The 25,975-nt window shown below is 42.1% G+C and overlaps 2 protein-coding genes across 7 annotated transcripts in view; one reads left to right on the top strand and one right to left on the bottom strand.

Moving 5' to 3' along the window:
• Mast2 (microtubule associated serine/threonine kinase 2) overlaps positions 1-7,631 on the top strand; it is a 161,096-nt gene extending 153,465 nt beyond the window's left edge. For 2 of the 6 annotated variants that reach the window (XM_055618482.1, XM_055618480.1), the window contains 5 exons: positions 64-290; positions 450-572; positions 1,005-1,141; positions 1,236-1,426; positions 1,727-3,302. In XM_055618482.1, the coding sequence (XP_055474457.1) occupies positions 64-290; positions 450-572; positions 1,005-1,141; positions 1,236-1,426; positions 1,727-3,249 (2,201 nt within the window). In that variant the 3' untranslated portion in view covers positions 3,250-3,302. Of the gene's footprint in view, positions 1-63; positions 291-449; positions 573-1,004; positions 1,142-1,232; positions 1,427-1,726; positions 3,303-7,396 lie in introns of those variants that run through there. The other 4 variants (XM_055618481.1, XM_055618479.1, XM_055618483.1 and 1 more) reach the window with 3 other exon arrangements.
• Pik3r3 (phosphoinositide-3-kinase regulatory subunit 3) overlaps positions 7,616-25,975 on the bottom strand; it is an 81,475-nt gene continuing 63,115 nt past the window's right edge. The window contains exons 8-12 of the mRNA XM_055618485.1: positions 23,140-23,282; positions 21,081-21,257; positions 17,792-17,866; positions 17,262-17,432; positions 7,616-10,342 (exon numbers count right to left, since the gene is read on the bottom strand). Of these exons, the coding sequence (XP_055474460.1) occupies positions 10,144-10,342; positions 17,262-17,432; positions 17,792-17,866; positions 21,081-21,257; positions 23,140-23,282 (765 nt within the window). The 3' untranslated portion in view covers positions 7,616-10,143. The remainder of the gene's footprint in view (positions 10,343-17,261; positions 17,433-17,791; positions 17,867-21,080; positions 21,258-23,139; positions 23,283-25,975) is intronic.

Here is a 25,975-nt window from a genome sequence, read left to right as displayed (position 1 = left end):
TTCAAGTCCTGTGGGGAAGATGCCCAGGTCAAGATCACTAAGTCTTGGCTTCTGTTTCTCCAGAACACCATGCCTGCTCACCATTGGCCAGCCCCATGTCCCCGCATTCCCAGTCATCTAATCCATCATCCAGGGACTCTTCTCCAAGCAGGGACTTCTTGCCAGCCCTTGGCAGCTTGAGGCCTCCCATCATCATTCACCGAGCTGGCAAGAAGTATGGCTTCACCTTGAGAGCCATTCGTGTCTACATGGGTGACTCAGATGTCTACACTGTGCACCACATGGTGTGGGTATGTCGGGCCAGGCTGCTGTCCAGGCTTTGTTACTCCGCCCTCCCTCACCAGAGCCTATCTGCCCACATTACTCACAGAAACCAAAGGGTGGTGTTCAGGGCTCAACAGCAGCAGAACTAGGCTCCAAATTAAAGACTCTTTCTCTTCCTGGGGCAGCATGTGGAGGATGGTGGTCCAGCCAGTGAAGCAGGGCTTCGTCAGGGTGACCTCATCACCCATGTCAATGGTGAGCCTGTGCATGGCCTAGTCCATACAGAAGTGGTGGAGCTTATTCTGAAGGTTAGTGCTGGGAATGTTGTCTGTGTGGTGCGTGATTGGCCTAGACTTATGGCCTGGACTAGCTAAGGGGAGTGGGAAGGTCAGATACCCATACATCTATCATTAAGGATAGATGTAGGGATGTGCAGAATTTGAATGTGCAGTACAGGAGATTTTCTTCATATGGTAATTAACCTTTGCTGGCCAAAGCCCAGGGGCCCTTCTAAACTGCAAGTTAGACTAATGAGCAGGACAGGAGAGGCCCTGCTGTCTTCCCATTCCTAAGCCTCTCTGGGGTGCCACTTGGAATCATTTTTATCATCTGAGGGAAAACCGTGCTTGTTATGAAAGAACAAAAGCTGAAGCTATGGAGCAGGAAGGGTGAGGACAAGACAAGAAAATAATGGTCACCCTTAGCCAGAGTTTGATGCTTTTCTCTGCTTGGCTTCCCAGAGTGGAAACAAGGTATCAATTTCAACAACTCCCTTGGAGAACACATCCATTAAAGTGGGGCCAGCTAGGAAAGGCAGCTACAAAGCCAAGATGGCCAGAAGGAGCAAACGGAGCCGGGGCAAGGATGGGCAAGAAAGGTGAGACAGACTTGGTCCCGAGGCCTACCCTAGGAGCCTGGTGTTTACATTTGTTCCAGGCCTGTAGTATGATGTGCCCTTATCTCTACAGCAGAAAAAAAAGCTCCCTGTTCCGGAAGATCACCAAGCAGGCCTCCTTGCTACACACCAGCCGCAGCCTTTCTTCGCTTAACCGCTCCTTGTCCTCAGGGGAGAGTGGTCCGGGCTCTCCAACACACAGCCACAGCCTGTCTCCCCGATCTCCTCCTCAGGGCTACCGGGTAGCCCCTGATGCTGTACACTCAGGTACAGGGGTCCCCCTGCAATCAGAAACCACCCCTTGGGAACTAGGAATGAACCTGAGCCTTCTGCTTCCCATGGGCCCCACTCTAAACCTCTTTGAGCCCACCCTTGAAGAACCACAAATCTCAGGAGGAATCGGTGGGAGGAGAGTGGGTGGAGATTAAGTGGACTCTAGCTCTTCAGTAGTATAAAGTCTTAGGGCCATTCTAGGACTAAGTTCTGCCTTGCCACTTGGTAACTTCTAACAGCTAACACTGATGTTTCTTTTTCTGTTTGTCCATCCATCCATGTAACTATCCAAAGTGGGAGGGAATTCATCACAGAGCAGCTCTCCCAGCTCCAGTGTGCCCAGCTCCCCTGCTGGCTCTGGACACACACGGCCCAGCTCACTACATGGTCTGGCACCCAAGCTCCAGCGCCAGTACCGCTCTCCACGGCGCAAGTCAGCAGGCAGCATCCCACTGTCACCTTTGGCCCACACCCCTTCTCCACCAGCAGCAGCAGCTTCGCCTCAGCGTTCCCCATCACCCTTGTCGGGGCATGGATCTCAGGCCTTTCCTACCAAACTTCACTTATCTCCTCCACTAGGTAGGCAACTCTCACGGCCCAAAAGTGCAGAGCCTCCCCGTTCCCCACTACTTAAGAGGGTGCAGTCTGCTGAGAAGCTGGCAGCTGCACTGGCAGCTGCTGAGAAGAAGTTAGCGCCGTCCCGAAAGCATAGTCTTGATCTGCCCCACAGCGAGCTAAAGAAGGAATTGCCACCCAGGGAAGCCAGCCCTCTGGAGGTAATTGGAACCAGAAGTGTGCTATCTGGGAAAGGTCCACTTCCAGGAAAGGGGGTGCTGCAGCCTGCTCCTTCACGGGCCCTGGGGACCCTCCGGCAGGATCGAGCTGAACGCCGAGAGTCACTGCAAAAACAAGAAGCTATCCGGGAAGTAGATTCCTCAGAAGATGACACTGATGAGGATCCTGAAAACAGCCAAACCACACAGGAGCCAAGATTGGGGCCCCACCCAGAACTGGGCCAGAATCTACCCCCTAAAAGTTCAGGAGAGGGTAGAGAAGAGGACACTTTCTTGCACAGGGATCTAAAGAACCAGGGTCCTGTACTCTCAGGCCTATTAACAGGGGTGATACTAGGTTCCCCCCAAATAGAAGTTCCTGGACGCTGCCAGAGGAGGCTCTGGAGGCCACAAGCCTTTGAGGAAGCTGCCAACTCCTTACAAGTCCCTAGCCTGAGTAGGTCTGGGCCCACAAGCCCCACACCCTCTGAAGGCTGCTGGAAGGCCCAGCACCTCCACACACAGGCACTAGCTACACTTTGTCCCAGCTCTTCAGAACTTACCCCTACCAGTTGTTCTGCCGCCACCTCCACCTCTGAAAACCCGGGGACATGGTCCTGGAAATTCCTTATTGAAGGTCCAGACAGGGCATCCCCAAACAAGAAGATAACAAGGACAGGTGAACCAACTAATTCTCAAGATGTAGGCACCACAGTTCCAACTCTTTCTAAGAACCTATCTCCTGAGCAAGAGAAGCCACAGCCACCTAGCGTCGCTGGGCTGACCTATCCACTTCGTGAGGTCCCCAGCCAAAACTGGTTATGGGAGTCTGAATGTGAACAAATGGAGAAAGAGGAACCAGCCCTGAGCATCACCGAAGTGCCTGATGCCTCAGGAGATACAAGGCAGGACATTCCATGCAGAGCCCACTCCCTGAGCCCAGAAACTGGGCCCAGCCTGCTCTGGAGAAGCCAAGAACTTGGGGGCCAGCAAAAGCATCAGGACTTAGCACTGACATCAGATGAGCTTTTAAAGCAAACATAGCAGTTGTTTGCTTTCCTTGCACTCACCTGTGTAATACACCCTCCTGGAAACCATCTTGGCCTTTGTTTGCTTCTTTCCATTGGTCATTATACACAGGACTGTCGTCAGCCTGGGGCCTTTTGCTGCAGGGATTGTAAAAACTAAATTCCCTGTCTCAGGAAGAGAACCTAATCCAGCTGCATTTCTCAAATCATGAAATAAGTGAGCTCGGACATAGTAAGTTACTATGCTGGATAGTAAGTTTTCTGGTGTAAGAGTAGGGAGTGGCTCAGGAGAGAATGGCCATAATGTAGCATATACGATACACCGACTATGTTCAAAGAATTAAAAGTGGAACTAGGTCTTGTTCAAGGACAGACTGTGGCTTACTGTCCTGCATAGTCACCAGTGTACACAAGGAACAAACCCGCTCTGAGACTACAGAGCAATGAAAGAGGATTTGTGGCCACTAATACTCCAGCTTGCTAGATAAGGAAATGAGTTTTCTTGCCCAAGGCAATACAGTTTGGACAGAGCTGGAATTAGACCTTGAGCCTCTGATTCTAGAACCTTTATCTCCCTAGTAAGAAAAAGCACAAGGAGGCGATGAGTTTTAACTTGGGATTTGTTTACTTTGAGCTATATATGGGGTATCCAGAAGGAAATAAAATATATGGAAATGAACTATATTTTATCACAATGACACCACTGGCACAGCAATATTAAAGGCAAGGGGTTGGGAGGTGTAGCTCAGTGGTAGAAATGTCTACCCCAAAAAAGGTCCAGTGTTCAGTCAATACACATTTCAAAACACAAGGTCCAAGAGAGGAAAGAGCTTCAAAATAGAAGGTCTAGTGGCTTCATAAAATGCTGAGAGGCCTATTTATTTAGTGACAGACTGTTTCTGGGCTGTTGTAGGTTGGGGCTTCTGCTGGTAAATATTGCAGTGAGCAGCCCTTAATGATTAGAACTGTACTGGTAGGTAGTGTTTGGGAGGGAAAGACAGAGGAAATATACAGGGGACCCAGGGGGTAGGTAAGGTAGGTAAGGGGATGTAACACTACAGGGCAGGAAGCAGGCTTGGTGGTGTGGTAAAGATGGTAGAGAATCTGGAAGATTCTCTCTGGTAAGGCCAGAATTCCAAAATCACTGAACTGATGGTTTTGCTACCTGCCCCATAATCAAATGCCTACCTCTGACAGAAGTACTGGAAGACCTGGAGATTGGTCTCCTGGACTACTGCAGCTTTGTCATTCTGTGTGGGGAAGACACCAGAAATTTGATTGACAATAACAGGTTCCTATACAACATGAACAGAAGCTTTTCTACATAAAAGCTATGTGCTAGTAGCTAGGGTTATATATGGTTTGCTTCTGTTTCGGAATAGAAGTACATCAGGTGCTACGGTCAGAGTTCATAGCATCACAGGACAGGGAACCAGGCTTGGTATGTCAAGGCTTAGAAGACTTGATGGCTCCAAGGGATATTTGGTCCATCTGGGATGCCTGCCTTATTCATTTCTGATAGTTGTGTAACTTCTTGTTATGTGTTAGCTGCAAAGCCTGAGCTGCTGTACTGGGTCATGAAAACAGGTCACAGGTTAGCCTGGAAGATCACAGGATGGCTAAGAAGGTAGTGATTATCTCATGTCAGAAGCACCAGAGCATAGGTGAAGGTGGTAGATAGGAGGAAGGAAGCACTTCAGTTTTCTGGAAACAGTCCTAGGAGGTTGGAAGTGAGAGTGGGAGGAAGCCCAGCCACCGGTCATGTTGTGATATAAATACAAGGGCATCAACCCAAGTGAAACACTGCTGAGTGTGAGGAGTTTCTCAAGACAACTTCAGGTTACATGGTACCAGGTTTGCTTTAGCCTGTCTATTCTCTGGCTGTAGTATAGACAGGCTGCAGTGGTTCACATAAGCCAGGGAATAGTGCACAAACTTGTCAACAACAAGGAACTATGAGGCGATAGGTGGTAATTAAAACTATATAAGATAAGGACTGCCTGGGAAACATACAGAGTGAAATGAGAAAGGAAACCCAAAAGGCCCCTCAACACTTAGTAGACACTGCCAGTACAAAAAAAAAAAAAAAAAATTGAAATAGGGAATGAGATCCTCAATTAGAAGTTAGATCCAGCAGGTATGGCGGAGCAAACTGAAGGAGGCAAGAGGCAGGAGTACCTCTTAAGTTTGGAGGCCAGATTGGTTTACATAGTGAACTCCAGGACAGGCAAGGCTACATCCACCATGTCTTCAAAACAAAACCTATGATTACGGACAGAAACTTTAAAAAGAAAGTTTAATTGGGTTTAAGGTTTTAGAGGGTTTAAATCCGTGGTAGTGGAACATTAGCATGACAGCAAAAAGCCGGGAACTTACAGCTTGGTCCTCAAGCAGGAGGCAGAGAAGGAATGCTGGGAGCCTTGAAACCTCAAAGCCCACCCCAACTGACATCCTTCCAACAAGGTCACACCTTTTTGTCCTTCCCAAACAGTTTCACCAACTGGGACCAAGTACTTAAGACATGAGCCTGTTGGGGCCATTCTAATTCAGAGCACCACACCCTGCATTATTCATGTGCTACATTCAATATACTGAATATGAGATATCTTACAGTGGTCTTGCCTAGATATAAGTAGGTGAATTCAGTGATGGATGGAAGCAAGCTAGGTAAAGAGGCCTAAGGTGAGACTAGAAAAGCCACAGAGATGAGACTTGTCAGAAGAAAATTAGGTGAATGGGTTGTAGTGGAGTGGATTTAGTGAAGAAAACAGAAACATTGGTTATTTAACATTTCAGGTTACAGTTTTGAGTAATGACCCATAGAGAAATTTCAAGTGAGGAAATAGCCATTGCGGCAGCTCTTGCTATGAAGAGAGGAAAATAAGGGAAGGGCATGAATAAGGACACCCAATTTGTTTTGTAAATGCATGTAGTGCCACAAGGCCAGATAGGCTGTCACATCCCCTGGAACCGTGATGTTTTTAAATCTGCCATGTGGGTACCAGAAACTAAACTTGGGTCTTCTAGAAAAACGGCTATCTCTAGTGCTATACGCCCAGCCATTTTAAAATGTAAAATGGGAATGATCCACCTGAGGAACTGAGTGGAAAAAAAAAAAATATTCCAGAGGTGAAAGGAAATAGAGTCCAAAAATATATATGAAGGATGGCATTGGTTGGAAGAGAGCTACCTATTGTGATTTAAAAAAAAGGAGAAAATAATCTCAAAGACACTATGTCCTATTGGAGATTTCAAGGAGCAATAGGCAGGAGGTAATTTACACCTTGTACATGGATAAAGTGACAAACTAGAAGACTAAGTCAGTTTCTCCTAACCCCAGATTATAATGAGAAAATGCTTATTGGCATGAAAACCAATAAAATATACATTGAAATGGGTGTTAAGGGGAAGAAATGGTTCTCATTTAATTTTTTTAATTAGTATTTGAGTTTGCGTGCTCTTTGGGGTAGATAGGTTTGTTGTATTGACTTCCTCTCACAGGAGAGAGAGCCTCTTGTGGCCCCAGTTTAGCCTCCAAGACTGCAGAACCCCTTCCTCCCTAACGGCCTCAAGCCCACTGCCCTCCATGCCAAGAAGACAAAAAGGTGTTTCACTGCAGTGTCTTTATTGCATCTGGAAGTCGGCCAGACCATCCAGAAGTCTTGGAGAAGGTTTAAAAAAAAAAAAAAAAAAAAAAGCCCCAACAATGTGCTCACCTTACCTTTCCCCCACCCCTTCCCCACAAATGCACAGCAATGTCCAAACACATTTGGTGACAAGAACAATTTGCAAAAGTGGTCTAGGAACTACATTATGAATTGTCCCAACACAAGGTACAATTGGCTTCCTTCTGAGTCAGTTATTTTTACATAAACTACATGAATTTTTTTATTACATCAAAGACAACAGAATAGATTCTTCACAAGAAACAACAGGGTACCAAAGTTACATGCGAGGATTTGTAAGGAAACAAGGCTGGCTGTCACAAATGGCTAGAGCTAAGTAGAGACTGAGCATTGGCAGCAAAGGACCACACATGGACCCTCTGTTTTATAGTGGCATGGAGACCTCACAGAGATCTACTCTGGTGTCCTAACTAGCAGCAGACATCATCCTAGAAAAAGGGAATTGCTCAGATACGTTTTTTATTTTTATTTTTTTAGCTCAGAAGAATGCATGGAGCTGGTACCTTGCACCAAGGAGCCAGGGAAGACGTCACACTGGCTTAAGGAGTATGAAGTAAATGTGGAGATCCTATGTATTAGGAGTGAAGCTATAGGATGTCTTCATCCATGGCTGGAACAGTGACAAGAACATAGATAACCTACCTATGCTTCAACTATGCCAGGTAGAAACAGCACTGTTTTGTTATTTAAAAAAAAAAAAAAAAAAAAAAAAAAAAAAGCCGTGTATCTTTACCTCTTCTTCGGTCAATGAGACTACAGTTAAGATATCAAAAGAGACAATGCCAGGACCCAGATTATGGGACAAAACATTGAGCTAGATTTGGGAAGAAGAAAATACCTGCTTCTGAGCCATGGAGCAATAAATAGCAGCATGTTGACTCCCTCAGACACCTGGGCTACTGTTAGGAGACTGGTCCTTATGCCATCTCCACAGCTCAGGATCAAGTAAATCATGTGGCAACTTGTCAGAAAAATATAAATTCCAATTTTTAAAATGATCCTGGGTCTCAGCCCCCACAAAGTGATCACTTAAAGGAATAAAGGACTGAAAAACTTCCACAGTCTAGCCTAGGTGTAGATGTTAAGATGCTTTCTCCTGTACATCCTCCATGTCTGCCTATAAAATAATGACATTATTCAACACTAAAGTTGTGTATCCTATTTCATTTTTACTTAATTGTGGGGGGAAAAAAGCATTCAGGACCAACTAAAAATTTAGTGTCAGATGGTAGGGATTCCTTGCACCTAATCTTGAGCATGTAATGGCTTCAGCAATTTCAACATCAGGTGTGAAGTCACATAGGTATGCCAATCAGCAAATAGCCTGACATTACTTGGTAAACTGAGCAAGATTTCAAGCTGGCAATTTTGAAAAACGGAAGGCCTTCAACAGTGGCTGAGGGAGGTCAATTTCCTCTCATTCCATATTGGAGCATCAGCAAAGAGAAGCCGACAATAAATAACATGCCCTTTCCTTCCTATCCTCATTGTGATGATTTTCCAAAACTGTTGATCTGTCTATCTCTATACTGCAGCTCATTCTAGACACTGTCACCAGAGTAAGTGCTCAGGGAAAGTCACATTCATCTTTGTTTTGGCCCCCAAACTCAATCTTCCCTGATTATAAGCCTTATGAGCCAAGACTCAGGTACAGGCTGCTTATCTTGTCCAACTAGAATGCCTGCTGCACTTCACTGAGCTCAGCCAGCTGAGTCACACTGAGCCTGTTAAGGCTCCAGGATTGGCTCTGAGCAGCTGGACTCATTTAACAGAGTGTGAAGCCAGGAATAGATGTCTGCCCTCTACCTCACTTCACTTAGCTGGAAGGTCTAAACCACATGGAGCAGAAGATTCCTGGCCTAAAATCACAGTTACTGAAGCATGAGGGCAGGCTATGCCCACTGCCTTACTGGAAGGCTCACAATAAAAGGCAAATAAATAGAAAAGCCTGTAGATTATTTCCCCAGATAGTCTGAACTCCAATGCTATCCCCTCTTCTGGCAAAAGTTCAACCACAGTATAGAATAACATGTAATACAATGGGCCTTTCACCCTGGACACCAGGGCCCATGTGTCCGTGATTTACTGAGGTCTCTGACCATAAACTGAGTCCTCCTCTAGCTACCTATGGCTCCCTAAACCCTACCCAGAAAAGGAAGGGGAAATGAAGGCATATTAACCCTTGTATAGTTTTGGCAAGGCTTTTAAACCTGGGGAAGCACACAACAATGTTGTTCTCTATTTGGTATATCAAGCCATCTAAAAGCACTGGATTGCACCTTTTCTTTACTCATAAAACAACTTACGAAGGTTTCAAACATCATTCATTAGACTAAAGAAACACCACATAAGCACCAACTTCACTATCCACACAAAATAATTCTATTCCTTACCTCTGAGAAACAAGGCCAGGGCAAAGGGAAACACACTGACCAATTTTAGTGTTTGTTGAAACTCACATCTCTAGTTTTCTTTCAAGTTTTGATACAGAAGTGTACATTCAGTTACTGTGTCCTTCTCCCCTTAGACCTTGGTCTGGTGATGCTGCTTTGTTGGTTTATGAACACAGTGCTTTAGAGGGAGGAGATGGTAAGATGCTGAAGTCTAAATTACATTGGTACAATTAAAAGTAACATCAATTAAAGGAGTCTTTCGCCTCCTTAGTTTAGATTCTGTAAATGAAACCCCACACCTCCCTATTTTCCTTTGGTTGTTTTTTTTTTTTTTTTCCTTCCTCCAAACCAAACCCCATTTTACCACAAAGCCAGACTTGGCTTCTTATTTGGTGGGGGAGAGACTATCAAAGCAAAACAACTCCCAGCAGAACCATGACCTGCTCTATTCTCAAAAGAGTTGAAGACAAGAGGACATGGACTCTTCAGAGGCTTCCAAATAAAGGCCCCATCCCCACCCCATCCCCACCCCATCCCCACCCCAAACAAGTTTAACTGTTCTTTCAAAGGTGCCTGACAACAAAACAAAACGCCTATGAAACCAATATCTGCTTCCAGCTTAGTATGTCAGTGCAGCAGCACAACTTGAGTCCAGAGACCCTGGGCCCCTCATTTATCCCCAAATCCTGGCCAGCTACTGCTTGGCCTCTCCATTTCACATTCACAGAATCACTTGTGCAAAACAAGCAGTCTACGTAGAAAGAATGCCCTCACCGGAGTCTAATAAAAACCGCAGGAAAAACTGCTGGAGAGCATGTCTCTTCCCCTCGCTTATCTGCAGAGTGAGGGCATCTGTGCGTGGACAGGGTAAGCGAGCCTGACATTGAGGGAGTCATTGTGCTGGACCAGGGATGTCTGCTGGTAATGGAGCACCAGCTCCTTGAGCGAGCTGTAAAGGTTGTAGGGTTCTGCAAAGCCATATCCTCGAGCAGTGCTGTAGATCACACAGTGCTTCACTTCCCCATCCGCACTGAAAAGACACCAGGGAAAAATGCTAAGGTGGGACAGCAGACAAAGTTCAGAGCAACTGTTAACAAAGGATCACATGCAGAAACATCCTGTCAATCAAACATAACTGTGCCTCATAAAGGCCTGACTTCAGAGGCTAAAACCACCACCAATGTAGACCTAATCTCTCAGTCCTCAATTCCTGTCACTCCATAACATGTCTATCCTCTTAATTTCTTATGGCTATTGATTGCTACAGCTTACAATCATGAATTCTGAAATCAAGATGGTAGTCCTACAACTTACATACTTACTTTCTTGAAATTGTTTTGGATATTGCATTTTACAGGAATTTTAGAAAAATCTTGTTTAATTCTGCAAATATTCAGCTAGAAATGTGGATTTTAGGTTTTTTGTTTGTTTGATAATTGTGTAGATCAACTTTATGAAGTACTGATAGTTTAAATATTTTTGAGGGAAGAAAATCAAGTTTATCACATTTCAAGGAGCTGAGTGGGTGTAAGAGTAATAGAAAAACTGCCTCCAGATCAGCAACCTGTGAGTTGTGACCCCTTTTGGAGGTTGAATGAGGCTTTCAGAGGGGTCACTTAAGACAACTGGAAAACACAGGTATTTACATTATGAATCATGACAGCAGCAAGATTACAGTTATGACGTAGCAATGAAAATTTTATGGTTGGGGGTCACCACAACATGAACTGTATTAAAGGGTCACAGCATTAGGAAGGCTGAGAACCACTGCTGTAGATATTAGCATACAGATATCTTCACTGAGGAAAGTCTTCTGTCAGTCATGATTCTCAGACATCATTGTACAACTTGTATTTGTTTAGTTCCTAGGCAATTCATATTTTCAAATGGTATGTCATTTCATGTTTGAGTTATTCCTTACTAGTACACAGAAATACATTTTTTATAAACTGGGCATGGCAGCACCCAAAAACATGAGAAATAGAGGCCTGAGTATCAGAAGCTCAAAGTCATACTCAGATAGATACACAACAGATTTAAGACCTGCCTGGGGTACATGAGACCCTATCCAAAAATATAAGTAATTATATATGTGTATGATACATATATACACACATACAACACAGTGCTGTAATCTGCAACTTTATAAGGCCATTTTACCTCTTCCTTTCCAATCACAGGATTTTTTTTTTTTTTTTTTTTAGAGACAGGGTCTCATGGTGTACCTTGGCAGGTCTTGATATTCCCTACACAGAGCAGGCTGGTCTGGAATTCACAGAGACCCACCTGCCTCTGCTGCTGAGTCTAGGAAGGATTAAAGACAGGTATGCCACCTCTCCTGGCTCAATCACAATGCCTTTCTTAGAGGAAGACATTCAAATGTCTATCATTAAGTGTGATACCTTTTATCTGGTAATACAATTCTCCCCTAATCCTAGTTTATCAAATGTTTTGTTTTGTCTTGTTTTAGGAAATGAAAGAATTGTATTTTGCAAATACCTTTGTGAACATACTGAACATACATGATGGGAGGGGTCCTTTCCTAGTATTATCACATTAGTTGATTTTTTTCTATGTTAAACCACCCTTGCTTTCTTGAAATGATTTTTATTTAGTCATGATGCATAATGCTTTTTCTGTGTGACTGAGGCTGCTTTCTTGGTTTTTTTCCCCCTTTTTTTTAAAAATAGAATTTTTTTGCCAGGCGAGGTGGCGCATGCCTGTAATCCCAGCATTCAAGCAGGCAGAGGCAGACGAGGCCAACCTGGTCTACAAAGCAAGTCCAGGACAGCCAAGGCTACACAGAGAAACCCTGTCTCAAAAAAAAAAAAAAAAAAAAAAAAAAAAGGAAAACAGATTTTTTTCCCCCTTACATAATATATCCTGATTTCAATTTCCCTTCCCTCTACTTCTCCCAGTTCCTTCCCACCTTCCCTCCATATGGATCCACTCCCTTTCGGTCTCTCATTAGAAAGAAACAGGCTTCTAACACATGAAGTTAGAAAAAAACAAACAGAAGGACAAGAGCCCAAAAGAAGGCCCAAGAAACAGACACCTATTTGTTTACACATTCAGGAATCGCCCAAAACACTAAACTGAAAGCCATAATATATTCAAAGAGGCCCTGGTGCAGAGCCATGCAGGCCCTGTGCATGGCTGCCTCAGTCTCTGTGACTTCATATGAACTTGGATCATGTTGATTTAGTTGGCTCTGTTTTCTTAAAAGTCCTCTATGCCCTGTGGCTATTACACTCTTCCTGTCTCCTCTTCCCTGAGTCCTGAGGGGAAGAATTTGATGTGTGGCTAAGTGTTCCAAGGTGTCATTCTCTGAATCTAAATGTCTGCATGTAAGTATTTGTGCACATCTGCTACAGATGAAAAACATTTTTTTGTGGGGTTTTTTGAGACAGAGTTTTTCTGTGTAGTCCGGGCTGTCCTGGAACTTGCTCTGTACACCAGGCTGGCCTTAAAACTCACAAGAGATAGGCCTGCCTCTGCCTTCTAGGTGCTGGGATTAAAGGCTTGTGCTGCCACCACCCAGCCAGGAAGATTCTTTGATGATGGCTAAACACAGCACTGATCTGTATTGCACAGCAGAATGTCATTAGAAGTCATTTATTCATTAGAAGTCATTTTATTGCTCCTTTTTTAATTTTTTTAAAGAACAGTAGTATTTACCCTAGGTCCTTGGGCTATAGTCACTGGTTCTTGATCACCCAAGCAGTGTTGGGTGTGGAGTGGACCTCAGGTCAAATCAGATATTAATTGGTTTCTTCCCCAAGTTTTGTGCCACCGCTGCAGTAGCACATCTTACAGGTAGGCCACCACTGTCAGTCCTAAGGGTTTGTGGCTGGGTTGGTGTTTACGTTTCTTTTAGTAGCATACAGAGTAACTCTGAGTCCCAAAAACACTGAAACAATATGGGTAACAATTTTATATAGGCACCAATTTAATCTCTCCATATTCAATGAGTTGTATAGGTGTTGTCTTCAGCAATAGAGCCTCACTGTCAGTTTGTGGAGAACAACCTAGGGCCTTGGCAACAGCCTAGGTTAGAGATTCTCCATGGGATCCCTTTGGCCAATAACTCAATTAGGTGTGGCCCAATCCTGTAACTGAAAGCTTCATTTGGTGACAAGAAATGGCCAGTTGGGGCTTTGTCTCTCCAATTCTTTGGTAATTTCAATTGGATCACCTCATATATGTATGTATTTTAGAAAGCTTCTACTTTATTAGGTTTCCATATAACCCCTCAAATGATCCTTAATTTTAATTCTCTCCCCATATTCCCTTCCTTGTCTCCTCTTCCCTCCCCATCCTCACTTGATCCTCCTGTTCCAGCCTCTGCTCCCATCCATTCATCCATCCATCACTATTCTATTTCCCTTTCCTAATGAGATCTATCTGTTCTCCCTAGTCCCTTACTCTATACCTAATCTCTGCTTCTGTGGATTGTAGCCTGATTATCATTGACTTAACAGTTAATATCCAAATACAAGTGAAAACATACCACCATATTTCTAGGTCTGGATTAGCTCATTCTGGGTGATTTTTTTTCTAAGTCCATTTACCTGCTTTTTGTATGTTTGTTTTTGTTTGTTTTTCCAGACAGGGTTTCTCTGTGTAGCCTTGGCTGTCCCAGACTTGCTTTGTAGACCAAGATGACTTTGAACTCATGGAGATCCACCTGCCTCTGCCTCCCCAAGTGCTAGGATTACATGTCCAACCATTTCATCTTCCTAATGGCTGAGTAATATTCTGTTGTGTAAGTGTATCTTTATTTTCTTTATCCCTTCTTCTCTTGAAGAACATCCAAGTTGTTTCCAATTTCTAGCTATTATATATATGAACATAGCTGAACAAGTGTTTCTATGAGAGGAAGCATCCTTTGGATATATGCTCAAGAGTGCTAGAGTGGATCTTGAGGCAGATAATTCCCATCCTTCTTAGGAACAGCCACACTTGATGTCCATAATGGCTGTATAAGTTTACACTACCCCAGCAATGGAGCAGTGTTCCCCTTATTCCACATCCTCACCAGCATGAGCTGTCACTTATGTTATTATCTTAGCCATTCTGACAGGCGTAAGATGGAATCTTAAAGTAGTTTGGATTTACATTTTCCCTGATGATTAAGACTGTTAAACATTTGTTTAATTGTTTCACAGCCGTTTGAGATTCCTCTTTTGAGAGTTCTCTGTTTAGATCTGTGCCCCATTTTTAAATTGGTTTGTTTTCTTGCTATCTAGTATTTTGAGTTCTTTCTATATTTTAGTTATTAGTCCTCTATTGGATGTGTAGTTGGTAAAACCTTTTTCCCATTCTGTAGGCTACAGCTTTGTCCAAATGATGGTGTCCTTTGTTATGCAGAAGCTTCTCGGCTTCACTTGGTCCCATGTACTCATCGCTGATCTCGGTGCCTGTGCTGGCAGTGTTCTGTTCAGGAAGCTGTCTCCTGTGCCAACTGAATTCAGCGTTATTCCACACTTTCTCTTCTATCAGGTTCAGTGCGCCTAATTTTATGTTGAGGTCTTTGATCTATTTGGAGTTGAGTTTTGTGCAGGGTGATAAGTATAGATTTATTTAAATTCTTCTACATGTGGCCATCCAGTTTGCCCGGCACCATTTGTTGAAGAAACTTTCTTTTTTCCATTGGGTCTTCATAGACACCTGTTTTGTTTTGTTTTGTTTTTAATAAAAAAGCCAGAGTGTCCAGAGGTATGTGGATTTATATCTGGATGTTCAATTCAAGTCCAATGTTCAACGTGTCTGTTTTTATGTGGGTTTTTTTTTTTATTATTGCTCTGTTGTACAGCTTGAAATCAGGGATGGTATACCTCCAGCAGTTCTTTCATTGTTCAGGATTGTTTTAGCTATCCTAGGTTTTTTGTGTTTCCATATGAAACTGAAAATTGTCCTTTCAAGATCTGTAAAGAATTGTATTGGCAGGGACTGTCTCTGACATGAACTGATTGGCCTGCTCTTTGACCACCTCCCCCTGAGGGGGAGGGGGAGTGCAGCCTTACCAGGCCACAGAGGAAGACAATGCAGCCACTCCTGATGAGTCCTGATAGACTAGGATCAGAAGGACTTGAAAGGAAGACCTCCCCTATCAGTGGACTTGGGGAGGGACATGGGTGAAGAAAGGAGAGTGAGGGTGGGGTTGGGAGGTGAGAAGGGAGGGAGCTACTGGGGGGATACAAAGTGAATAAAGTGTAATTAATAAAAATTAAAATAAAAAATATTAAAAAAAGAATTGTATTGGAATTTTGATGGGGAGTGGGTTAGATTGCTTTTGGGGAGATGGTCATTTTTATTATGTTGATCCTTACCAAACCATAAACATAGAGGAATCTTCTAATATTTTCTTGTTTCTTTCTTAAATGACTTGAATGAAGTTTTTATCTTTCACTTTCTTGGTTAGAGTTACTCCAAGATATTTTTATTATTTGAGGCAACTGTGAAAAGTGTTTCCTTTATTTCTAACTCTACTTGTCATTTGTGTAGAGCCAGTGATTTTTGTGAGTTAATTTTGTAGCCAGCCACCCTGCTAAAACTGTTTATCAGCTGTAGGAGACATGCTGCCATCCTCTTTTCCTTGTTCTTGTAAGACTTGAAGTGGTAAGCACAGCCCTCTCTGTCATTTCTACTCGCACAACTTAAGCAGAGTAAATCAAACAAAACTGGGATGCTGTAAGTAGTCCAGCTTTTAGATGACAATAATACAGTAATACAGTGCAGTTCTTCCTTCATCTTCTCCATAGACAGCATTCATGCTTTAGGGTCCAGTTCTAACACCTCTTCCACAAACCTTTAACTCTCTTTTTCCCCAACCAGAATAAACATTTCCACACATGAAAGGCCTACTAATGATAGTTATTTCACAGTTATTCTATTTATCTTAGATATTTTAGGAAATGAAGCCTAGGAACTAAGTGATAGTTTATACTTAAAATCTCACTACTCTGTGAATCCCTTTCATTTATCATTTCTACCTGGCCCTCCTTTGTTTTAAGTTAACACACAAAATAATGGGTTTCCATGTGACTTTATAAAGGGTTTTAAAATTCCATTAATTTTGTTGTTGTTGTTTTGTTTAGAGACAGGGTTTTTCTGTGTAGCCCTGGCTATCCTGGACTCATTTGGTTGGCCTAAAACTCACAGAGATCTGCCTGCCTCTGCCTCTCTAGTGCTGGGATTAAAGGCGTGCACCACGGCGCCCAGCACATTTATTTCTTTATGTTGGGGCATACATATTATGTATACATGCCATGCATGCGGAAATCAGTAAACGACTTGAAGGAGTTGGTTTTCTTCTAATACCATGTGAGCCTTGAACTCAGGTCATCAAGCTTGTGGCAAGTGCCTTTACCTTCTGAGCCCCAGCACAGCTTTTGAGACATAATGTATATTATATGTATTATATTATATGTATTATATCATATTATATTCCCTTGCTGCCTTCTGTTCCCCTTGCTTCTCCCAAATAATTACAGTTTCTCTGTGTAGCCTTGGCTGTCCCTCCTCTGCTTTCATGTTGTTTATATTTATACTTATATTCTACGTGTGAAGGTAAACATCCATCATTGTCTAAACCTTGCCCTCTTTGACAGCAGTCACTTGGTAACCTTTCTTTGCTCTCTACTGTGACCTACTGTGGCATTATTACCATAATAACATTAATAGGTAGCATTGACCTCACAGCAAGTATTATTCCCTTTGCTTTACAGGTGAGACTAGACAGGAGACAGGTAAGTTATGTGCCCATGTTACACAGCAAGGATGCATCAGGGCCAGACTCAAATCCATTACATCCTGAAGCCATTAGATAAACACTGATGGTAACCATAACTTATCACACCATTCTCTAATTCCATCTCAATTTTATGATGATGACTTTCATTAATTAATGGAGATCTAAAAAGATCATATCCCTAGAGAAGACTTACACCACAGAACAAGCGTAACATCCTTTCTTGCTACTCTCGCGAATTAAGAATGCGCCATCTGGTTTCCCATAGAGCAAGTCCTCTGCTTGTACTCGGTTGATATCCTCCACAAACCAGGTTTTCTCATCATAATGTGGCAGGTTCTCATCTTCCTCATTGATAAAAAAGCTTCTAAAAATTAAATATTTGAGATATTATTCTAACAATCAGTTTTCTTATATCTAGAGTTAATAAAATGTTCTCATTCTTTATAAAAATCAGATGAATGTTTAGTTTTAAACAACTTTACTATGGTGCAGAAACTATACAACTCATTCAATAAGCTAAGACATTTGAATGGCAGTATATGCATCCAGGTTTCACGTGGAGACTTTCTACATTAAGTTTGTGTACAGTACTCTTCGGGTAACTCAGTTGAAAAGAGGTGCAAAGTCCTCTGTTCTGCAAGTGACCCTGGGAGCCAACTTTCCACATGCATGGTGGGAGGAACCTCACACTGAGAAGAAAGCCCTGTGGTAGGAAGGACTTACTCATCAGCATCCTCATTCTTGATCCCAAGCCAGGCATTCAGGCGCTTCTGCCTCACTCCTTTGTGATTGAGCCACCTACCAAGAGAGAAGACTTTGTCAGAATCTAACTAACTGCATGGACAAAGTAAATATGCTTAAACCAGACAGGCTTTAAAAGTCTAGGAACCTTCATTTTTCCTAGTCTCAAGAAGAGTGGCCAGAGTTTTCCCTAAATTAATCTTTCCATTACTTTTCCCTCAATTAATACCATAATTTCCCTGAAAAAAAGGAAGAAACAGAAGTGTACTTGAAATTAGGCATGTATCTTTTCTTTCTTCTCTATTCTAGAAGCACACACAAACTTGCATTCAAACATACAGAGGCCCATGGCCTAAAAAAGGAGTGTAAAAATGAAGTATTAAAACATTTTCATGAGCTACCTTTAATCCCAGCACTCAGGGAGGTAGAAGCAGGCAGATCTCTATGAGTTCAAAGCTAGCTGGGTCTACAGAGTGAGTTCCAGGACAGCGAGGGTTAAAACAGAAATACCCTGTTTCAAAAAAACAAGAACAACAAAACACTTGCTCATCACCAACCAAGGCTCCTTTCCTTAATCAATATCTTTATAAACATCATCTCAGAGCATCTGCCCAAATTGTCCTGGCTAAGGCCTACTCTACCATTTTATTGTCTTCAGAGCCCCTGGAGAAATTTGTATATTTTTACTGTTTATGCTTGTCTCCCCGACAAAACTATAAGTTGTTTTAAAGAGATTTCTCTTCTATGGCCATATTGACAATGTCTTAAACAGTGTAAGCAGCGATAATCAATACACAGTAAATGTTTACTTGTGGGATGCTTTTAAGAAAATCTTCACAACTCTGGGATCATCTTAGTATCTGTTACTGACCCCAAGTACACTATATAACCTAGCATCACAACTAAGTTTTTATAGATCTAAAAGTCACATTTTTTGAAGACTTTCTCAGGAATAATTTCCCTTCGGTTAACCTGGATTTCATTTTTGACACTGAGTGAAGCTAGAAAAGAGGTAAAATGTGATTTATTCATAACCATCCCATCCCATCCCACTACACTATCACTTCTTTTAGCAAAATACTCAGACACCTGTCTCTAAACAGCCTTAGCACCAACCTTTTCTTGGCTCAAAGAAACTGATCTCTTTATTAAGAGATCACCACAATGAGTAAGAGACTTAAATTTAGTAAAGCACACTACAATATCTCTAGCTAGAAACAATGACAGATGCCTTCCTCTGTTATGACAGGGTCTCTCATTGAAACTAAAGCTCACCATTTCAGTAAGACTGGCTATTCGACAAAGTCCCAGGATCAACCTGCCTCTGCCTCCCAGGACTGTGTTTAATGATGGCTGTGGCCATACCTAACTTTTATGTGGGTGCTAGAGACTGAAACTCAGGTCCTTATGCTTATAACAAGTGCTCCTCCATCTCCTCAACTTCCCTATTTCCTCTTAATCCCCAACCTCCTTAAATTAAGGTGCCCCTTCTAGGAAGAAACTTAGGACACCTCTGAAAAGTAAGGAAACAAAAGAATAAATGGTTTGGGTCCATGTCCCAGTCACAAAGTTGCCCACCTTCTTACATAATCGTTTTAAGATTAAAAAAAAAAAAAAAGATAATAATAACATATCCTTTTTTCACCCTTGCCTCACTTAGCAAGATGGGGAAAATATATAAAGTTCTACTTGGCTGTATGGTCTAATGTCTCAGACTGAAGAAAAGGATGAAGCTGGAAAGAGGAGCATAGGGAAAACAGTAGGCTTCTGTAGGGAGAATTCTAGAATTTTGGTTTCTTTAAAGAACATAGGAATATTGTAAGAGTTTTAATCCCAGGTGTGGGGTATGGGGCTGCTCTGCAGCAGCTGACCATGATTTGCCTTGTGCTCTAGTAGAGGGGTGGTTTTTGCCAGCTGCAGATAGTTTATGTGATTGTGGGATATTTAGAATTCTGAGGACTTTTCAGAGGGTATAAAAATGCTAGAGCTCTGAAAGGTGATATACGTGACTGTTGGTCATTCAGGGGGGTTAGCTGCAGTTTGTTAGTAGTCATACTCAGAAAGAAAATTAGGTTCACAGATACCTATCTCTCAACTAGAAAGAAAAAAAAAATCAATGACTAGGAACCAAGGAAGTAGCTAATGATAGCAGTCAAGAGGTTGGGACAAAAGATCTGTGTTCCTTAGTTTCCTAGGTGATTTTTGGTCTTATTTTGTTTTGTTTTGCTTGGGGGAGGGGGTTGTTGTTTTTGGTTTAGTTTGGTTTGTTTTTTTAAGACAGGGTTTCTCTGTGTGGAACCTTGGTTCTCCTGGTCTCTCTTTTATAGACCAGGCTGGCCTCGAACTCTCACGGAGATCCCCCTGCCTGTGCCTCCCAAGTGCTGGTATCAAAGGTGTGCATTAGCCAGGAGGTGCTGGAGTACACCTTCCATCCCAGCACTCAGGAGGCAGAGGCGGGAAGATCTCTGTGAATTTGAGGCCAGCCTGGTCTACACAGTGAGTTCCAGAGAGAAACGTGTTTCCCCATCTATCTGATGGGGAAAGTTTCAATAGTTAATGACTTTAAGTATTTTCTATGTAAAGGGTACATGGTGGACAGTGGTGAATATAGCTGCCTTCAAAGAAAGAGAATGATGTACCAGTATTTTATATTCTCTCTAAATAAGAATAAAATGAGGGCAGGTGTAATGGTGCACACCTTTAATCCCAGCATCAGGAAGGCACTGGCAGATGGGTCTCTGTGAGTTTGAGGCCAGTCTAGTCAACATAGTGAATTTCAGGACAGCCAGAGCTACACAATGAGACCCTATCTCAAATGAAACAAAACGGAAAGAATAAAATGTTAAAAAGAAATATATTAGAAATATATTAAGATGTGATTCTTGACTAGCACCACTGGTGTGAGCATAGGCCACCTTTTAAACAGTGAAGGGTCCACAAACACAATGGCCACACAACTCCTCTCCTGGCTGCAAAAGAACACACCTATTCACAAAATCATGTACATGAGTGTTCATACCCATGTTCTTAATAACAACCAAAAGACAAAGCAACCCAATAACGGAGCCACCCCTGCAGCCCCAACATGTCTCTCCCTCTGGAGCACTCTGCTAATTTCTTCTGAGAGCTCCCAACTGTCTGCATGGAGTGCAGTGCTGCAGTCTAACGTGTGCCACTCGGGGCCTCCTGCTACTAAATTCTTAGATACCACCTTCTAGTTTCCTAGTTCAATACCCTGATGTTGGTGTGTCCCTCAGCACAGACTACTCACACAAGGTGCTGATCACGGATCCTACGCAGCTGAATCAGGTCAGGTTTGATGCTATTCATTTTCTTATCTATTTCCCGGTTGTCCAAAGCTTGTTTCTTCAAATCCTGCTCTAGACGCACTTTGCTATCATGAATCTCACCAAGGCGTGATTTCAATTTATCATAATTCATCATAATTCTGTGAAAATATGACATATTAAGGCTAAAGTAACAACAGAAGCAGAAGGATCATGAAGCATAAACAGGGTCCAAATATCTTCTGGGGTTTGTCTGATTGTTTGAGGCAGGGTCTCACTGTGCTACACAGGCTGCTCTTGAATTTCTGGACTTAAGCAAGTCTCTTGCCTCTCAGCCTCTGGAACAGCTGAGATGATAGGCATGTGTCACTCTTCCCAGCTAGTATCATAAGAGCATGACTATGGGCTATATTAGGAAAAAAATAAGCCACCATGTCTACTCTTAATGAGTTTGCAGTTTAATGGGCACATGTTATACTGGGGTCAGGACCAAACACTGTATGAACACTGACAAAATGCCTCTGAAACGGTATGAGGTCTAGAGGGATTTTAATACAGAAACATGGCTGCTCCAGCAAGAGATCACATCCAAAGACCTTCTAGGTCTGTATAACCTGGGTGGAATACAGGCATGCCTTTAATCCAGGAGACAGAAACATGCAGAGTCAGTTCAGCTGAGTCAGTAAGTTGGGAGGCAGCCCAATGGAGTTGAGTTTATGGCAGTTCAGTTGATGGAATTCAGAGACAGTTTTTATAAGGAGAGTGAGACCAAAGAATTAAAAACTAGGTTTTTGGGGTACTGAGATAAAAAGTTTAAAACCTATCAGGCCAGTTGGCCTTGGTGCTTCTAGGCAGATCCAGCCAGCTGCAGGGAAGAGATGACCTTAGTGCTCATAGAGGTACTGTTGCCAGGAAACCGGCCTGGATGACCCTGATCCTGGAGATAATCGTCTCTCCCCTCCCCTAGCAGTCTATCAGTCCACGACAGGACTGATACCCAAGGCCAGCACAGAACAGGACTGAAGCCCAAGGCCAGCTGTTTCCCCTCACCCCCAACAAAAGAAAGAACAAAGAAAGTCAGAACTGTTCATGGTCCTGGCACTTTCTCATAGCAAACAATTTTGAAATGTAGCATCCCCTTTTTCTGTGTTAACCAACAGAATAGCTTTCCAGGCTAGAATCCCCTGCTTTGGGTGCACTGGGAGGGGCTGAGGCCTATAAATCACCCACAATCCAGAGCTCAGGACTCTCAGCTGGATGCCAATGCCTTGGCGTCTGTGGGAATCCAGCTCAAGCTGTAACTAAAGATCCTTGTGTGTTTTGCAATGGACTTGACTCCTGGTGGTCTTTTGGGGATCTCACAAATCGGGCACAAGAGTTTTACAGAGAAAAGTTGAAAAGAGAACAAACTAGACAAAGGTGAAGACAGAAGAAGCCAGAGAATGAGAAGAAGCCAGAAGATTAGAACAGATTGCTGGAGTTAGTTTGAGGCCAAGAAGAGCTCTTGAGTGAGAAACTGAGAAAAACCAGATTTAATCAGTAAGCCTAAAGAGGAGTTTGAGCCAGCCAGTGGAGTTGGACCAGCCAGCCAGAGTTCAGAAAAAATTAGTAAAGGTGAGCTTATTCAGCAGTAAGTCTCAAGAGGCTGAAAACATTCTAGGCCTAGATTAGATTGTAGGGAGGCTAGAAGCTTTCGGAGGCAGTGAGCTTCGGAGGCAACGATTAAATAAGACACATAAAAGTTACTTTTACAACGAAGTCAATTCAGGAAGACTTTTCTGGAAAAGGTTATGTCTAACCTAAGTTTTAGAGTAAGAATAAATAATTAGTATGAGTAAGAATAAAGAATAGAAAGAATAGTAAAGAATGAAGAATAGAGATAGAAAAGAAGAAATGCCATTTGGTACCATTAGTGTGAACAGCCAGCAGTTCCATATAACATGGCTGTGCAAGTTGAGGGGGTAAAAACAAACAAGAAAAAAATTATTAATAAAGAGAAAGGTCTTATTTCAGTGCTCACTTGGAGGTATTACGTACACTCACCGTTCAATCTCCTTTTCATTCCCCTCTCTGCGAAATCGCTCAATATATTCTTTACTGTGTTGTTCTTGGGTATGACACTGCTCCTCAAATATTTTAATCGTTTCATTAAAAGCTTCGATTGCAGTCCTCTTCATCTGTATTTCCTAGAGGAGGAAAAATAAAAATATAGACTTTATAACTAAGCATGGTAGTTCATGACTGTAATACCAGCACTCTGGAGGCAAGAATTGGGAGGCACAGGACTTCAAGGCCAGTATCACCTATAGAGCAACCTTAAGGCCAGTTTTAGCTAAATGAGCCTCCATTTCAAAAAGCAAACACACAAACACTTTATCAGATATTTATAATCTTGATCTTAAAGCAAATCTTATAATTCTGCTTATAATCCCATATCAGATAAAGTATGCAGACTAGAGATGTGGCTCAGTGGTACAGTAAGATCTACTAGCATGGGAAAGGTCCTTGATATAGTCCCCAAGCACTGGTGGAGGTGAGGTGGGGACCTGCAGCTGTAGTTCAATTGTTAGCATGCTTGTCTAGCCTTTACAAAGCTCTCAGTTTGATTCGCAGTACCAAGCATGCTATCACATGTAATCCCAGCATTAGATGGTAGAAACCCAAGGACTACAACTTAAAGGTCTTGATTGGCTACACAACAAATTCAAAGCCAGTCTGGATTATATAAGACCCTATCTGAAACAAACAAAAAGGATTATAAGACTCTATTACAGGGCAAAACCAGCCCCTTTATTCAACACTTCTCTATTACTTACATGTAAAACACTTCAAATTATAAAATTAATAAAAAGAACCATTACATGAGATATATCTTAGAACCACAGAAAGACCTTTGATTTGCCAAGAGACCAACTTTGAACACCTTGACTACAAGGATCATTTTACTGTGCACCAATTATTACAGTGCTAATCCCTAAAAGTTAACTGAAAGAGTGACTGGAGGGATAAAAAGTTCATGTACCAAAATTCAAAGTCTTATTCCCAGAAGAGCTGTGTAGAGCCTACTTATTATCACTTTCATCACTAAGCTGCATACTGAATTTTCCAGTTTCATCAGTAATCTAATTAGAAGGAAAAAAAATAAAAGCAGAGAGACTATCTGCTAAAGTCAGATGTACTAAGAAGATTAAAAACTACAAAATAGACTTACTCCAAAATCCCAGTTAGGTTATGCCATTTAGTCTCCAAGTAAATAGTCCCATACATTTTGATGACCTCAGATATTACAGGCTATTTGATCCCATTGTGAACCCTGAGATTGTGAACTATAAAAAAAAAAAAAGTTTCTAATTGTGGTATGGTTCAATCTCTAATCCAAAAACTTCCTGTTTATTGTAAACAAGTGGATGTGGTGTGGCTCAGCTTTCTGTAAATAGGATTAAATAAAGTTAACCCTAGGTCAAGAAGCAGAGCAAGCAACCAGCTGACAGGGATTAAACAGATAGGAGGTACATTGAGGAGGAAGGTATTTAAGACACCTTGGAGAAGAAGAAAGAGCTTTTGGCTTTTCCCTTCTGGAGCATGAGATAAGTAAAAAGGCTTTTTCCTTCTGGGATGTCAGCTGAGTAGGAAGGTCAGGTGGGTGCTTTCTCTGCTTCTCTGAGCTAGCAGGTTTTCGCCTCAGCATGTGGCTCCTGAGTCTTTACTGGTAAAACTGAATGACTGGGATTTTCTTTCTTTACAACATTTTGGTGCTCTAACAAGTGGCAAGTGGCACACAGACAGAGCTTTCAACAAACTGAAAAGCCATCAGATTTACCAAGTCATCTGGGAAGTCCTCAAGGATAGTGTTAAGGATAGGAAGTACCATAATAGAAGGCTTTAGGACTCGAAAATAGAAATCAAAAAATAGAAAATAGACGCTGTGGTGCAGCCTTTAATCCCAGCACTTGGGAGGCAGAAGCAGTCAAATATTTGTGAGTTCAAGGCCACCTAGTCTATAAAGCAAGTTCTAGGACAGCCAGGACTGTTACACAGAGAAATCTTGTCTCTAGGGCTGGAGAGATCAGGTTAATAGCAATGACTGCTCTTCCAAAGATTCTGAGTTCAATTTCCAGCAACCACATGGTGACTCACAACCATGTATAATGAGATCTGGTGCCCTCTTTTGGCATGCAGGTGTACATGCAGGCAGAACATTGTATATTTAATAAATAAATCTTTTTTTTTAAGAAATCTTTTCTATAAAAACAAACAAAAAAGAAAAGAAAAAAAGGAAATATAAGCAGAAAATGAAAAACTAAAAGCTAAATGGCTTAACAGAATTTGTCTCAATACTGATTATGATTATCATTTTCATATTTTATATTTTATCCTTAATAGACATAGTGGCTTTCTGTACCTGCTCAAAGAAAAAAATGTTTAGAGATACAGTAAAAAGAAAACTATGAAAAGTGTATTGATAAGATACAAGCCTTAGAAAGACTTACGCAGGAATTTAGGCAAGCCTTAGAAAGATCTATAAATGAGAGTAAGAAAAATACTCAGACACAGACAGGAATTTAGACAGCCTTAGAAAGACCTAAGAAAGATAGTCAGACACAGACAAAGGAATTTAGACAAGAGCCTGCCACACCACCACATAATGAAACTAAAGGGGGGAGGAGGCAGCAACTAAAAAGGGACACACAGAGTTGTTAAAAAACAAACCTTAGTTATCTAGTTATACAAGACATACCAGGGGATGATAAGTACCCCCAAGGTTATAGAGAAGTTAAATGAAATCCTATAGACATGTTAGATTTAAGGAAGTGAATGGTATGCATTCACCCAATATGAAACAAATACTAAATCTACGAGCAACTCAGATCAGGATTAT

The sequence above is a fragment of the Psammomys obesus genome, unplaced genomic scaffold (genome assembly GCF_907164565.1).
Source record: "Psammomys obesus unplaced genomic scaffold, mPsaObe1.curated_primary_1811, whole genome shotgun sequence".
Lineage (NCBI taxonomy): Eukaryota > Metazoa > Chordata > Mammalia > Rodentia > Muridae > Psammomys > Psammomys obesus.
The sequence above is the reverse complement of the archived record's forward strand: the minus strand, read 5'-3'. Positions and strand labels throughout refer to the sequence as shown.